Below are 15059 nucleotides of genomic sequence, written 5' to 3' on the forward strand. Positions count from 1 at the left end.
CTGATGGCTGGTCAGCAGGCCAGTTTTTGTTTTGGAAAGACTTTAAAAGATTTCTCTAACAATTTTATTTTTCTCTCCCAATTTCTTACTGTTTTAAGAAAACCCTACTTGCTTTCCTATGTTGCAATTAGGGAAGGAGCTCTAGGGAGTTGGGCCCTCACATATGAGGCTGATTTAGGACTTGGGTTCTAGTTCTGTCCTCACATCCTTCCCATACTCAAGGCACATGCTTATGAACGTCACTTGTGAATACTCGTTAGAAGAGCTTTTTGGAGAAACATGCCAATTTTCATAAGAGCCAGGAGGGGTTCCCCAACAACATTCAGTACCTTGGTTTTTCATTTGTAAATCTTCTACCAGATTTTGTAAACTTTCCAGTCTGTTTTGTAGCTTCCTACATGTTTTTCCAGTTGTTTCTACTGGTTGAGTCTGAGAAACTAACAACAACAACAACAACAACAACAAAATTTAAGCATAAAATTAGAAGAAGTGATTACAAAAAATCCATTCATATTCAATTGTTTTCCTTGGAAAGTACTCAATAAAGGGCCAGACATCTCCTTTAAAGTACGTGAACCTGCTGGGCATGGTGGTGCATGCCTGTGACCCTGCTCCTGAGGAGGCTGAGGCTGAGGCTGATGGATCTTTGAGCTCTAAAGTTCTGAGCTGCAATAGGCTAAGCCAATTGGGGGTCTGCACTAAGTCTGGCATCAGTATGAGCCAGTGGGAGGGGGGTGAGGCTGCCGGAGGAGTACCAAACCCAACCAGGTTGGAAATGAGCAGGATAAAGCCTCCGTGCTTATCAGGATCAGGCCTGTGAGTAGTCACTGAATTTCCAGTCTGGGTGAGACAGGAAGCCCTTGTCTTAAAAACAAACAAACAAATGAATCTTTCAAATACAAATGAATACAAGTAAAAGCAAAGAAATGGGTTTTGTTGTTTTAAAAAAATCCAATTCATTATTGTTTAACAATGGATGGCATGGGGGAGGGGAATACTCACAACTTAATATGAGACTCCTCACTGCAAATAAAAGTTTTTATGATCAAGCCTGAGTGAGCTGGACACTTCCTTGATGGGGGCTGTCTTGGCATTACTTAATGCAGGTTTTGTTAACGTTTGTGTTGTGTGACAGGCTTATGGTCAGGAGGTGAGTGGTGCATGATGGTGGGATGGCTGGAGGCTTGGCTTTCAGCCTCTGAACTGCAGAATGCCACCTGAATGGAGACAGTGCTGAGTGGAGATGGATGTGGGAATGGCAGGTACAGCCTACCACAATACAGTTGTGGCAAAAGCCAGACAGGGCCAGAAACCAGAGTACCTCTCTACAACATGGATGCCAGACTTCATTATCCCCTAATGAATATTTGATTATTAAAGTGATGTCTCAGTCTCATGAAGAGCTGGCTGGAAGAAGCCTAGGTGGTGGCAGCAGGTGGCACCAGGCACAGAGCCACAGGGCTCAGACTGGACAGTCCAGACCCCAGGTCTCTGAGGTCCCTCGCACCCGGACCTGAGAAGGCAGAAAGGGCCCAGAACATCCAAAGCTCTGAACCTCAACAATTCAAGGGGGGCTGATCCTGGGAGGAGAAGGTCAGAACAAGAACCCAGGAAGCCCAGGGCAGACCAAACAAGATACATACAGGAAAGATTACAAGAAATGACAGAGGGAAGGTCCTAGTATTAAGAGAGATCAGGAAAGGCTTTGTGTAGCAGATAGAATTTTAGCTGAGACTTGGAGGCCAGAAAAGACAGGAGGTGGAGATGAGGAGGGATTTCAGGCATAGAGGAGAGCCAGAAAAAAATGCCCAGAGTCAGGAGATGAAGTTTCTTGTTCAGGGACCAGCTTGGATGCACGTGTCATTGGACCATCGAGTTCATAGAAGGCAGGAAGGAGTAAGAAGACTGGGAAGGTAGAAGGGGACCAGGTTAGGAAGGGCTTTATATTCGATTCTGATGGTGGGAAGGAGTCCTGGAGTTTATTGAATGGGGCAGGAGTGACATGATCAGGCCTGTGCCTTAGGAAGATCAGTATGATGGCTGACAGGAGGATGGACCAGAGTGGGGACAGATCTGTCTGTGGCAGGGAGACAAAAGCCACCACTGCAGTGGTCCAGGTGTGAGGGCCAGGGCTGCGGCAGCATCAGAGGAGAGAAGGGGGCACATGTTAGAAATGTCACGAAAGGAGAATTGACAGGAACTGGCAACTACAGGTAGACCTCATCATATTGCACTTCACAGATATTGTGTTTTTCACAAACTGAAGGCTTGTGGCAGCCCTGCATGGAACAAGTTGATTGGCGCCATTTTTCTAACAGCATGTGCTCACATCATGTCCCTGTGCCACACTTTGGTAATTCTCACAATATTTGAAACTTTTTCATCATTATTATATCTGTTGTGGTGATCTGTGATCAGGGATCTTTAATAGTTCTATTTTAACTGTTTTGGGGCACCACGGACCACACCCATATAAAATGGTGAACACTGCTCCACTGAGCACTCCTCTGTCTCCTCAGGCCTCCCAAATGCCTGAGACAACAATATTGAAATTAGGCCAATTAATAACCCTACCATAGCCTCTAAGTATTCAAATGAAAGGAAGAGTCAATTGATGCAGTAAACTTCATTGTCATGGCCACCCCAGCCTTTGGCAACCACCACCCTGATCAGTCAGCAGCCATCAATATGGAGGAAGGACTCTCCACCAGCAAAAAGATTACAACTTGCCAAAGGCTCAGATGATAGTAATGTTTTTTAGCAATAAAGTATTTTTAATTAAGGTCTGTACATTGTCTTTTAGATACAATACTATTGTACACTTGATAGATTACAGTATAAGTGTAAACATCATTTTTATGTGCACTGGGAAACCAAAAAAATTCATGTGACTCGCTTTGCTGAAATATTTGCTTTATTGTGGTGGCCTGGAACCAAACCCACAATATCTCCAAGGTATGCCTGTAATTCAATATGAGAGGAGATGAGAGATAATAAGTAATTGAGGCTGACACTTAAGTGTCACCTAAGTGACTCAAAATGGTGGTGATACCTTCAGGAGGGAAGTTAGGAAGAGGGAAGGGTTGAGAGGGGTTAGATAATGAGTTCAGTTTTACACATGTTGAATTGAAGATGCTTACAGGACATCTAGTACACAATGTCCCATAGGCAACTACAGAGGGGAGACTTGGAAGTCAAGAGAGGGGTTAGAGCTGGGTAAATAGATCTGAGAATCATCTTCATATAAATGAAAAAAGATGAGGAAAGGTGAAGAAGGAAGAAACAGGAAAATATTCAGAGTGGTGAAGTGGCTAGATCTTGATTTTAACATTCTTTTACTTTTAGATTGCATACATGACCTGGTAATTAAAGAATGAGAACTTTTGACAAAGTTGTATAATAAATCACGTTGAAACAATGTGGCAAGATGTACAAAGTGTCTGTACAATAGTAACTTATACTTGCAAGAACTGGGACTGAAGGACAACGAATTCAAAAGGATGGCAAAAAATATTTAAACATAAAAGAAAAAATCTAAACTATTGATTTATGGGGAAAATACCAAATCCTCTGATTCATATATGTAAGTTACAGACTATCCTGCTTTAAAAAAAGAAAGAAAAAGAAAACAAAAACAAAAAGGGCTCTCATCAAATCATAGAGGACCAGTTAAAGTTTGTTTTAAATGGTTATTTTGCTTACTAAGGCTAAGACCATACGAAATCTCTGTGGGAAAATATTAAGACATTAACAGTACTAGAAAGAAATCAGCAAGGTCTCTCCACTGCATCGGGGTGCCCATACCTTTAACGTCAGATGTGTGGGTATGTTTGGCAGCTCTGTAGTCTGACTTGGAAGACAGAGGATCTTCGGTTGAGCTGACCAAGACGGGGAGCGCGGGAGTTCTTTCTGTGTTCTTTGGCTCCTGGGAGAACTTTTTAGGGGAAGTGCCAAAGCGACTCCCACCAGATGTAATTGAAGGACTTACTATGACACAAATAAAATAGGAACCCATGAGCTCGATGAAGCATCATATTGACTTTAAAAACAAGCCTTTATCATCTTCTAGACACCATTTCTCCTTCTTCTGCATGGCCTCTTCCTTTTTTCCACATTCCACCTCTCAGACTCATTCACTAACAGCAACCACAGAACACCAAGAAAATGGCACCCACAGTATCTCTGAGTATAGGCTGGTGTTTCCGCTCTTTTCTGGTGTGTTCTCAGTGTACTGGGAAAAGACCAGTGTACCTCATTGGAAATTATTTTTGTTATATCGTTGTTGAGTCATTTCTTTGTGACCCCTTGGCAAAGATACTGGAGTGGTTTGCCATTTCCTTCTCCAGCTCATTTTATAGATGAAGAACTGAGGCAAAGAGAGCTAAGTGACTTGCCCAGGGTCACACAGCTGATAAGTGTCTGAGGTCAGATCTGAACTCAGGAAGATGAGTCTTCCCGATTCCAAGCCCAGCATTCTATCCACTGTGCCACCTAGCTGATAAAAATCTTTGTAGCTGAGGACTCTGCACAGCCCATATAACATACAGCCCTAATTGTTACTCATTAATATGAAATTTATTAGTTTATAAGACTATTTCCTCACAACAAAATTTTGAGCTCAGAGTGTAAGATGACAATATCATTTTTGATTCAAAAATACTAAGTGAAAAGAGGGGCAGCTAGGTGGCGCCACAGTGCCCAGAGTGCTGGGTCTGGAGTCAGGAAGCATCTTCCTTACTTTAAATTGGCCTCAGACACTGTGTGACAGCTGTGGGCACTTGAGCAAGTCATTTAACCTTGTTTACCTCAGTTTCCTCGTCTGTAAAATAAGCTGGAGAAGGAAGTGGCAAACCTTTTCTAAGAAAATCCCAAGTGGGGTCACAAAGAGCCAGGCATGACTCAAAGTGAAAAGAACTGTCCTTGACACTGGACACGCCTGTCTCCCTTGATGGCACCAGGGACCATCTCATATCCTGCTGAAATGACAGCACTTGCTTTTTATACCCATTGTATATGCTTAATACCCTTTGTGATACTATCTATGAAGTGTCCAGCACAAAGTTTCCAAACACTTTCTGAATGTTTCTGAAGTATGTATTTTTATTTTTAAAACAATTTTTGTTATGAATTTGGTACATCCATCACCCCGTATGAATATTTCAATATATGAAGAACAGAAAAAAGATGATTGTATATGAAACTGTGAACTAATGTGATGTACATTTTAAAAAATGTATGTTAATTTACTTTTTAAATTGTTGCTAAAGTTTCTTTATTAAAGACGTTAACATCAACAAATATGAGCGAGCTGCACCAGAAAGCACTGAAAACCACATGACCATTCAGCTGGTAAGGCTCCTGTTTCCCACGGCCCGGCCCTGCCCGGCCCGTGTGGCTGCGTCCTCTCTGAGCTTCCTGTCCTCTCTTCTAAGTGTAATTTGATGAATTTCTTGAGGCTCTTTTGTTCCCCTTCTTTTTACTTGAATTAATATTAGCACAGCCCAATCCCCCAAAGAGGCCGTAACAAATAATCGTGATTACACGAAGTCAATGCAGACATTGGCGGTGTCTGGAAAAGCACGTCTCATTTTCCTCCTCCAGTTGAACAATTCTCTGCTAAGAAGTGGGGAGATTCGATAGCTGTCTGAAGTCATGACTGAGCTTCACACTGCTCAGTTCTAAATCTTTCAAAGTAGTTTTCCTTCACACTGCTGTTGTTATAAATTGTTCTCGTGATTCCACTCATTTCTCTCTGCATTAATTCACATACAAGTCTTTCCAAAATGAACAGAATCCATCTTTTTAATAATTTCCTTAGCACAATAATATTCCATATGGTATTCATATATCATAATTTGTTCAGTCATTCCCCAAAGGATTAGCACAAACTCTCTTTCCACTTCTTTGCTACAACAGAAGTTCTGCTATAAATATTTTTAAAATATGATCAAACTTTTCCTTCAGTCTTTGACTGCTTTGGGGTATATGGCATGTAGGAGTAGCACTGGGTCAAAAGAGGTGGCATTTAGCTGTATTTTGGTTATAAATCCTATAATTAGGTAGGTGGACTCCTAAATACTTTATGCATTTCATTGTTATTGTGAATGGTATTTCTTTTCTATTTCTTCTTTTTCGGTTTTGTTGATAGTTTATAAAAAGACTGATGACTTTTGTTAGTTGATTTTACGTTTAGCTACTTTGCTGAGTTACTGTTTCATTTAATTTTATTTAGATATTTAGGGGTCCATAAGTAAGCCATTTTGTCAGCTGCAAAAATTTTAATTTTGTTTCTTTTTTGCCTATGATATTGTCTCAATTTTTGATCTAGTCATAACATGATAGCTAGCATTTTTAGAACTATATCAAATAATAGTGATGACAAAATATCCCTCCTTTATCCCAGTCTTAACTGGAAAGGCCTTTAGCATTTCTCCATCACAGAAAATGCTAGCTTTTGGTTTTAGATAGAAATTATTCAGCTGATTCAGGAAAGGTCCATATATTCTATTTCGTCAAAGGCTTTTTCTGCATCAAGTATGTGATTTTTAAAAATGTTTTTATTAATATACTCTATGATACTTATAGCTTTCCCAATATTGACTCAACCCTGTATTCCTGATATAAATCCAATCTGATCACATCATCTTTTAAATATGTTGATGTAGCCTCTTTGCTAATATTTTATTTGATATTTTTCCATTCATAGTCTTCTTTCTCTGCTTTGTCTCTCCCTGACTTGGGTAACAGAATGAGTTTGGCAGGATACCTTTTATCTCTATTTTTTTTTCAAAGAAATTGCAGTTAATTGTTCTTTGAACATTTGGTAGAATTCACTTGTAAATCCATCTGGGCCTGGATTTTTTTTCCCCCCTTAGGAATTTTTATGACTTGTTCAATTTCTTTTCTTGATACTGAGCCATGTGAATTTTCTATTTTTTTGTTCTATTAACCTGAGTATTTTAATTTTTCATAAATAATAATCCCTTTCATTTATATAACCAGTTTTGTTGGCACATGGTTAGGCAAAATAATTTCTAATAATTTCTTTCATTTCCTCTTCATATGTTATAAATTTTCCTTTTTAAATTTAAGTAATTTGGTCTTCTCTATTTTTTGAATCAAATTAGCCAACAATATGTCTATTTTCCGAGTTTGTTTTAAAAAGCTTGTTTTATCAATTTTTTGTTTTCAATTTTATTTGTTTTAATTTTCAGAAGTATTATTTTTGTGTTTAGTTGGGTTGTGTTTGTTGCTTTTCTAGTTTTTTTTTTTAGCTGCACACCCACATTAGGCTGTTATTTCTTTCTTTTTTTGATGAAAGCATTTAGAGAGTGAGATTTTTCCTTTATAACTGCTTTGGCTGCATCCCCCAAATTTGGTATTTTGTCTGTCTCATTGTTCTTTCCATTAGCAAAATTATCCTTTATTTTCAAGATTTGTTCTTTGGCATACAAGTTCTTTAGGGTTGTATTATTTATCTTCCATTTAATTTGAATCTTTTTTTCAAATGCCCTTTATTGTAACTTTTAGTGAATGATGGTCAGCAAAGGATGCATTTAATATTACTGCCTCTCAGAATTTGTTTGACTTCTTTATTCCTTATCACATGGTCATCTTTTATTTTTGTTTGTTTGTTTTGCTTTTTGGTGAGGCAACTGGGGTTAAGTGACTTGCCCAGGGTCACATAGCTAGTAAATATCAAGCGTCTGAGGCCGAATTTGAACTCAGGTCCTCCTGACTTCAGGGCTGGTGCTCTATCCACTGCACCACCTACTTGCCCTATGGTCATCATTTTTAAAGATGTCCAACACATATGCGTACTCCTTTCCAGCCCTATTCTACAATCACAAGAGATCTATCTATTAAACTTTAACACAATTCTATATCTTTTAGGTAGTCAGATGATTCTTAGATTTTTCTCCAAAAGCTTTATTTTTAAGTCAGTTGTTTTAATAAGAAATATCTTTACCTATATGTATAAAATATTTATAGCAGCCCTTTTCTTGGGGTAAAGAATTAGAAATGGATGAAATTCCCATCAGCTGTGTATTGCAGCACATGATTATGATGGTAGACTATTGTACTATGTGATTATGATAGAATACTGCTACACTATAAGAAATGACAAGCAGGATGCTCTCAGAAAAACCTGGAAAGACTTGGATGGGCTGATGCAAAGTGAAATGTATTATGTACAAAGTAATGGCAATATTGTAAGATGATCAGCTGTGAATGATGTAGCTATTCTCAGCAATACAATGATCCAAGACAATTCTGAAGGACTTATGATGAAAAATCCTACCCATCCCCAGAGAAAGATGGTGTCTGAATATGGATTGAAGCATACACTTTTAAATTTTTACTTTTTTTTTGAGTTTTTTTGTCTGTTTTCTTTCACAACATGACTATTATGGATGTGTTTTGCATGACCGCACATGTTTAACCTCCATCAAATTGCTTGCCTTCTCAATGCAGGGTGAAGTAGGGAGGAAGGCAGGGAGAGAATTTGGAACTCAAAGTTTTAAAACTGAACGTTAAAAATTGTTTTTATATGTAACTGGGAAAAATAAAATACTAAATAAAGAAAAAAAAAGAAATATCTTGTACATTCTTTTTCAGTCTTTTGATTTTGCTCTAGTATTCACTGTCTCGAGGAGTCATGAATTCTGTCTGGTCCATTCTAGTTTTTTAGGGAAGCTGCTACCTGTTTGATACTTTGTACCACTTGTACTAAGCTTGTTTTTCTCCCTCCCGGTCTTTCCTCTGGAATCTCCTCCCTTCTCCCTTTCTTTCCTCTAACACTCTCATTTAAGTGAATGACAAAACCGACTCAACTTCATTTATTCCAGGAATTCTTGGTGACATGATGGCCACGCTGGGCTTTTGTATGATCTACTGATTGTAGATGTTATAGAGTTGTTTTCCTCTTCTGGGTTTGTGTCTTGGGAATTCCTGGATTCATGTTATGTTTCTTTAACATTACTGTCTTCTTTTTGTGTCCTCCTCTTTCCAGCCTAACCTGGGACTTTGTGCCAGGTCCAGGCTTTTTGCACTTCTAGGGGGAGGGCAGGACCTTATTTAGTACTCACCTCTATTGTCTGGGCTCCAGTCACTGCTTCTTAAAGGTGCTGGATATTGTGTTTTTCAAGCCACTACAGGAGTGGCATAGGCTGGTAGTTACAGACTTTCAGCACCCTAAGTGGTCTGTCCTAAGTCATGGTCTTATGTCTGTCCTCCCAATCTGAGCTTTGCAGGTTCCTAACCACAGTTTGAGGCCTGGGTGATACAAATGCCAGGTGAATTCTGGCTGGAGCCGCTGGCCCCAACATGCAAGCGTAGAAGGGTCAATTGGTTTAAAATGATAGAACTGTAAGCTTAACTAGGCCAGTACTCTCTGCCCCTGGTACACAGACACAGACTCTCTGCCCCAGGCTACCACTGTACAGAGCTTTCAGGTGTACTTTTTCACCTTCTGTTCTAAGCTAGGTATTCTTCTTTCAACTTTTTTCCAGATCTCAATTTCATTCTTATCTTTAGTTTTGTTTCTTCTAGCCACTCTTGAGCTCATAGGGCCATGCCTTTCTTTTTTTTCTGAGGCACTACTTGTATTGATTCAGAAGCTTGTCTTCTCCTGGGTTTGTTTATTGGGCTTCTCTTTACCCACAGCAGTTCATTGCAGTTGTGGTTTTCTTCATTCCTGGATTTGGGTTTTGCACAAGAGCACTCTTCAATGAGGACGGACCCTTTTCCTGCTTCCTGGTAGTCCCTGGGAGGGCCTCTGTCTCATCTCTGCCTCTTAGATCCTCTAGCCTGCCTGCTAAGTGACTTACATGGGGGGCCAGGGCGGGGCATTGCTGTCCCCTGCTATAGCTCTGAGCGTCGTGGTCAGGATGCTACTGGCTGTCAGCCCCGACAAACCAGAGTTTGTGCTTTGTGCAGGCCTGACCTGTACGGATGAGCTCACTGGTGTCTCCCTTCGGTTTTCACTAATCATTGCTTCATCCAGAGCCCTCTTCATTCTCTGCAGGGGATTTCCTTGGGAGTGCAAGAAGTAGGGCATGAGCTTCCCTGTCACCGTGTCTTATTTAAAGAAAACATCTTAGTTAAAATATACACACGACATGCCGTCAGGAAGCTTAATTTTGTTTCTGAACCAATGCCACTGCCTGAGGGAAAATGTTCTGTAGGACTTTTATGACTAGCATTCATCTGTCATTGCTTTTCATAGCTAACCTCAGGCTGCTGTTCAGGGCACAGACCTGATAAAAAAAATTTCATACTCTTCTCTGCCAGCTCAATGATTATATATGTGTGTGTGTATATACACAACACATATATGTATATGTATATGTGTATGTATATATGCAAATACACATATACATATATAATCATATACATATACACATGTGTCTATACATATATGTACAGATATTGATACAGATACAGATACACAGAGATAGATTATCTTTCTGCTTTGACTCATTCTCTCTCTTAGGCTGCCAGTAGCCCCTCTAGCATCACTTAAGGTAGTCCTTGGGACCAAAGATGCTGCCTGCACCAGGGTCTTGAGCTTCCTTCACAGAACATGTCCTCTTCCCCGATGTGAGATGGGCATGGGCACTGATTTTCATCTTTGACATCACAACACATAGAAGTGTGAAGTGTGTTGGATTTGGAATGCAAGGACGAGGGATTCGAATCCAGACTCTGTCACTATCATGTCCGAGTGACCCAGGACAAGTTACTTAATCTCTGGGCCTCGATTCCCTCATTTGGAAAGTCAGGGCATTGGAAAAGATGACATTTAAGGTCTTCCCATTCTACAACCCAGGTTCTATGAATGCTAGTGTACTGGAGACTTGCATTCTTTATTTTTAATCAGATTAGCTTCCAACACCCTTCAGCTGTTCTCCTGGGCTGGCAGCTAATTACCTCTAAAGGACATCCTGCCTACAACTGTCCTCAAAACTGGGCATTTTAGAAAACATTCACCAGCGTGTTTTGGGCAGAGCTGTAGAACATCTGCAGCAGTTGGCCTATCTAGACGTATTGAAAGCAGATTCTTTGCCATTTTGCAATTAAGTTTTCCACTTCGCTTTTTTTTTTTTTTTTTTTTTTTTTTAGGTTTTGAAGGGCTGCATGGACTCAGGCTTACAAACAAATCTTTCTTGCTTTTGAAAGACAGGTTTTTACAGATATCTCTCGTTTTCATATCACTTAGATTTCTCCTATCTCCTTGCCTCCCAGAGAGACACACCTTGAGAAAAAAGAAAGGAAATCAATAAAACCAATCAGCACACTGAAGACATGTTCCACACCTGGGGATTCCCTCCTCCTCCTAGCGCCTGCTTATTTCTCTCACTCTAAGCTAAGCTTGTGCTGAATTGTCTAGGAGCATTCATCGTCTGGTGTGTGTGGGGGGGGCGCAAGGGGCAAGGGAGGCTCTTTCCATTTGTTGTTGTAATGCAGGCATTGTATCTATTGTCTTCTTGGCTCTGCTTATTTGACTTTGCAACAGTTTACAGAAGTCTTCCGGGCTTCTCTGAATTCATCCTGTCCATTGCTCCTTACAGCCTAGTTACATTCTGTTACATTCATGGACCACGGGGAGAAAGGCTACTTTGTTTCTGCTTCTCCGCTGTGCCGCTGTGAATGTTTCAGTTTCTTTTTTGGTCAAAGCATGTGCACATTGTAGCCACTTTATTTGCATAATCCCAAATTGCTTTCCAAAACGGTTTTTACCAGCTCATAGTTCCACCAACAATGTATTAGTGTTTCTTGTCCCTCCTCTTCTTGCCCCAATCATTAACTATTCTTGTCTTTTTGTTATACTTTGACTATTTTCTGGGTATGAGGTGAAATCTCAGGGTTATTTTGAAACTTCACTTTTTGCATCAAACATCTTTTAAGTCATCCAGTGCTAGTTTATGCTTACTTCCATATGTCAAAAAACTCCTGAAAACCCACTTGCAGAGAATGCAACATTATCTATATAAAATATTTGTGTATAGTTTTTGGACCGAATTGTATAGGCTAGATGGTGCTTAACTACCTTAGCTGAATAATACTGTATAACAAAAATGTCAGTTTTCTAATTGTATTCTCTCTCTCCCTCTCCCTCTCCCTTCCTCTCCTGTCTCTGTCTCTGTCTCTGTGTGTCTCTGTCTGTCTCTGTCTCTGTCTCTGTCTGTCTGTCTGTCTCTCTCTCTCTGTCACTCTCTCTCTCCTTCCCTCCCTTCCCCCCCCCACCTTTTCATCCATTTTCATCCAATCATCATTTGGCCAGGTCAGGATTGTTGTAAGCACAAGCTGGCTATCCACCTGCTGGGGCATTTTGGAGGGAGTTTGGGGAGTGAAACCTGCCTCATAGTAAACAGCCCTTCTGACTCCACAATTCTATCATTAAGAGAGGCTGCATCATGTAGTGGACAGAGGGCTGGCCTCAGAACCTGGAAGGCCTGGATTCCAGTCATGCCTCTGATAGCTACGTCCTGGCTATGGGACCCCGCACCTGGCTCTTACTCTCAGTGTTGTCAGCACTCTCTAAGACCTGCATTGGCAGAAAGACTTTTCGCACCTAGTAATTCCCTGTACCAAGGAAATCACAGATCCAATCTTTAGACCCATCCCCATTTGGTTTAATAAAAATGAAGAAAACACATTTTTTTCCCGACTATAAGTCACACTATTTCCTTAAATTGTTTGCTTCCAAGCATCTTTTACTTGTCATTGCTTCATGACTCTGGAGTTGTGCCTTAATTATCTTTGCATATTTCCCAACACCTATCACAGTGCTTAAACTGAACTCTTGATTTGGCCTACTGATAGCAATTGATTTTCAGTTTTGTTAAAAGGTGTAAAGACTTCAGTTTAAGTTATAGTAGGTGCACACACAAATGAACAACTTTCAAAAGATACTTTTGAATCCCGTCTCAAATTTTACATTTAAATCATTCTAAGTGATGTTTATTGTGAACTGTATTGAACTGCTATCTATAGAAGAGATGCTAAATAAGAGAAAATATTTCATCATTACAACAATTTTTAGTGATTATTTAGAAATCAACTAGAGCAAAATAAATATCTTGAATGAAAACAGATTTTAATAAGTTTTTAGTAAATTTGACTTCAGATGGCCTTATGAGGGAATTTTGTACTAAAGGACCTCTAAATATTTATGGAGCACATAAAAAATGTACAAGGAAGAGAACAAGATCTCTCCTTCTTCTTTCTGCTAAAGTCTCTGGCTGACTAAGACGGCAACCAGCACCTGACCAGTCAGTGCTAGTTTTAATTGGCTGACTTATTCAGCCAGGGACCATGAGACGGGGGTGAAGAAGACCGGATGGGGTCTTGGCTTCCCTCCAACGTGTGTGTCCCTGCTCTGGAAAATGCCTGGGTAACAGTGCATGCAACACAGTCTGTGGACTGTGACTTGGTATCTATCTTACCATGTCTTAAGTAGCTGGCGAGCAGGGATAAGTGTGGGTGGAGGGACTTCTGAGGTCCATGTATCCCCCAAATGACCCAGTGTATTTATGGTCCTAACCTAACTGAATGCTTTTTGTTTGTTTGTTTTTCATCTGTAGAGCACATTTATTGCCTTCAGTAAATAATATGAAACAAAATGCAGGTCTCAATTGAATATATTCAATAATAAACAAAGTAATTGGGTCAAATGGTCTGCAGAACATCTGGATAAATAGCATTTCCAAAATACTCTCATAAGCAAGTAACATACCAAGGTTATAAAATTCATGAAATCGTGTTAAGATAATACACATGGGTTTTTTGATTAGTGGGCTAAATTTTAAAATAAAAAAATGCATTTCCTCAGATCCTTTGCATGGTCTATAAATACACATTGAAAACTTACCACTGGATGGAAAACTGAAGGTATTGGTTGTGTCCTCCAGATCTCCGGCATGTAAAGTTACAGGATCTCTGGAAGCAAAAGAATGACAGTAATAATGATAATAATGATAACTGACATTCATTGTACAAGTACAACATTAAGATTAATAAGAGCAAATCAAAAGGAACCAAAGTGATCAGTGACAATGGAACGGAGAAATGGCAGACATCACCAAAGCAGAAAGCTGCCATATTCTAGCAGACACTGCCTGGGTGATTCTTCGCCATGATCTTTTCCTGGCACTCAGTACCCACATCATTTTTACGAAAGGTAAAAAATAATACTGTGAAACCTAGACAACATATTCTTGGGGGGAAAGAGTGGTTTCAATACAGTCATCTCTATATATTTCTGTGAGATAAAATTTTAGTGATTTAGGTTAGGAGGCACAATTTAAAGAAATAATTTTAAGGACAAAAGGTAAAAAAAAATTTTAAGTAAATGGAATTCCCAAAGATCTATGACCATTAACTAAAAGACTTAGAAAATACAAAGAAATAAATCATAAAATCCTTTAAATCCATTCAGTATTTCACAAGGCTTTTATTGTTAAGCCTTTGAACATGGATTAAACTAATAAAATAAATAAATAAAACCTGATAAACAGATTTTAAAGGCTAAATTCGCCACTACCAGCACCTACTGCAAATTCATAGCAAAATAATAGATTTATCAGATAATTCCTAATACTATTAACCCAATTCAATGCTGAATTATCTTTAACATCTATAAATTAATAGCAATTTCTTTCAAATGATTGTCTAGCATATAATTTTTAAAAATTACTATTATGAAACTAAGTAACTGAACAACAACCAGAAGAATTCCCTGAACAGTCAACTCTATTTAATTCACTCCAAATTCTCTTCCAATCTTTGCTAATGTGCAAGTGAAATGTGCACTGGGCTGAAGTCAGGTGATCAGACTTCTAAACCCACTTCCTACCCACGTCACCAAGGATAAGGCACTTAATGTCTCCCAGCTGCCTTTCCTCATCTGCAAATGGAGATAATATTTGCACAGGTTTGTTGTGAAGAAGGCATGTGACAGATGTGTGATTTATCCATTCATATATGTAGATACTATGAAGTTGTGTGATATCAGCATGTCCAAATGGTCTGTGATTAGGGGTTTTTCACATAGA

The 15059-nt window shown here is 39.4% G+C and overlaps 1 protein-coding gene across 19 annotated transcripts in view; it reads right to left on the reverse strand.

Moving 5' to 3' along the window:
• Positions 1-15059, reverse strand: part of CCDC158 (coiled-coil domain containing 158) — a 115993-nt gene that overhangs the window by 1668 nt on the left and 99266 nt on the right. For 17 of the 19 annotated variants that reach the window (XM_027854575.1, XM_027854566.1, XM_027854577.1 and 14 more), the window contains 3 exons: positions 13877-13944; positions 3805-3987; positions 330-437 (listed from right to left, as the gene is read on the reverse strand). In XM_027854575.1, coding sequence (XP_027710376.1) covers positions 330-437; positions 3805-3987; positions 13877-13944 — 359 coding nt within the window. Of the gene's footprint in view, positions 1-329; positions 438-3804; positions 3988-13876; positions 13945-15059 lie in introns of those variants that run through there. The other 2 variants (XM_027854579.1, XR_003568470.1) reach the window with 2 other exon arrangements.

This window comes from Vombatus ursinus, unplaced genomic scaffold (assembly GCF_900497805.2).
Source record: "Vombatus ursinus unplaced genomic scaffold, bare-nosed wombat genome assembly UNPS02010461.1, whole genome shotgun sequence".
NCBI lineage: Eukaryota > Metazoa > Chordata > Mammalia > Diprotodontia > Vombatidae > Vombatus > Vombatus ursinus.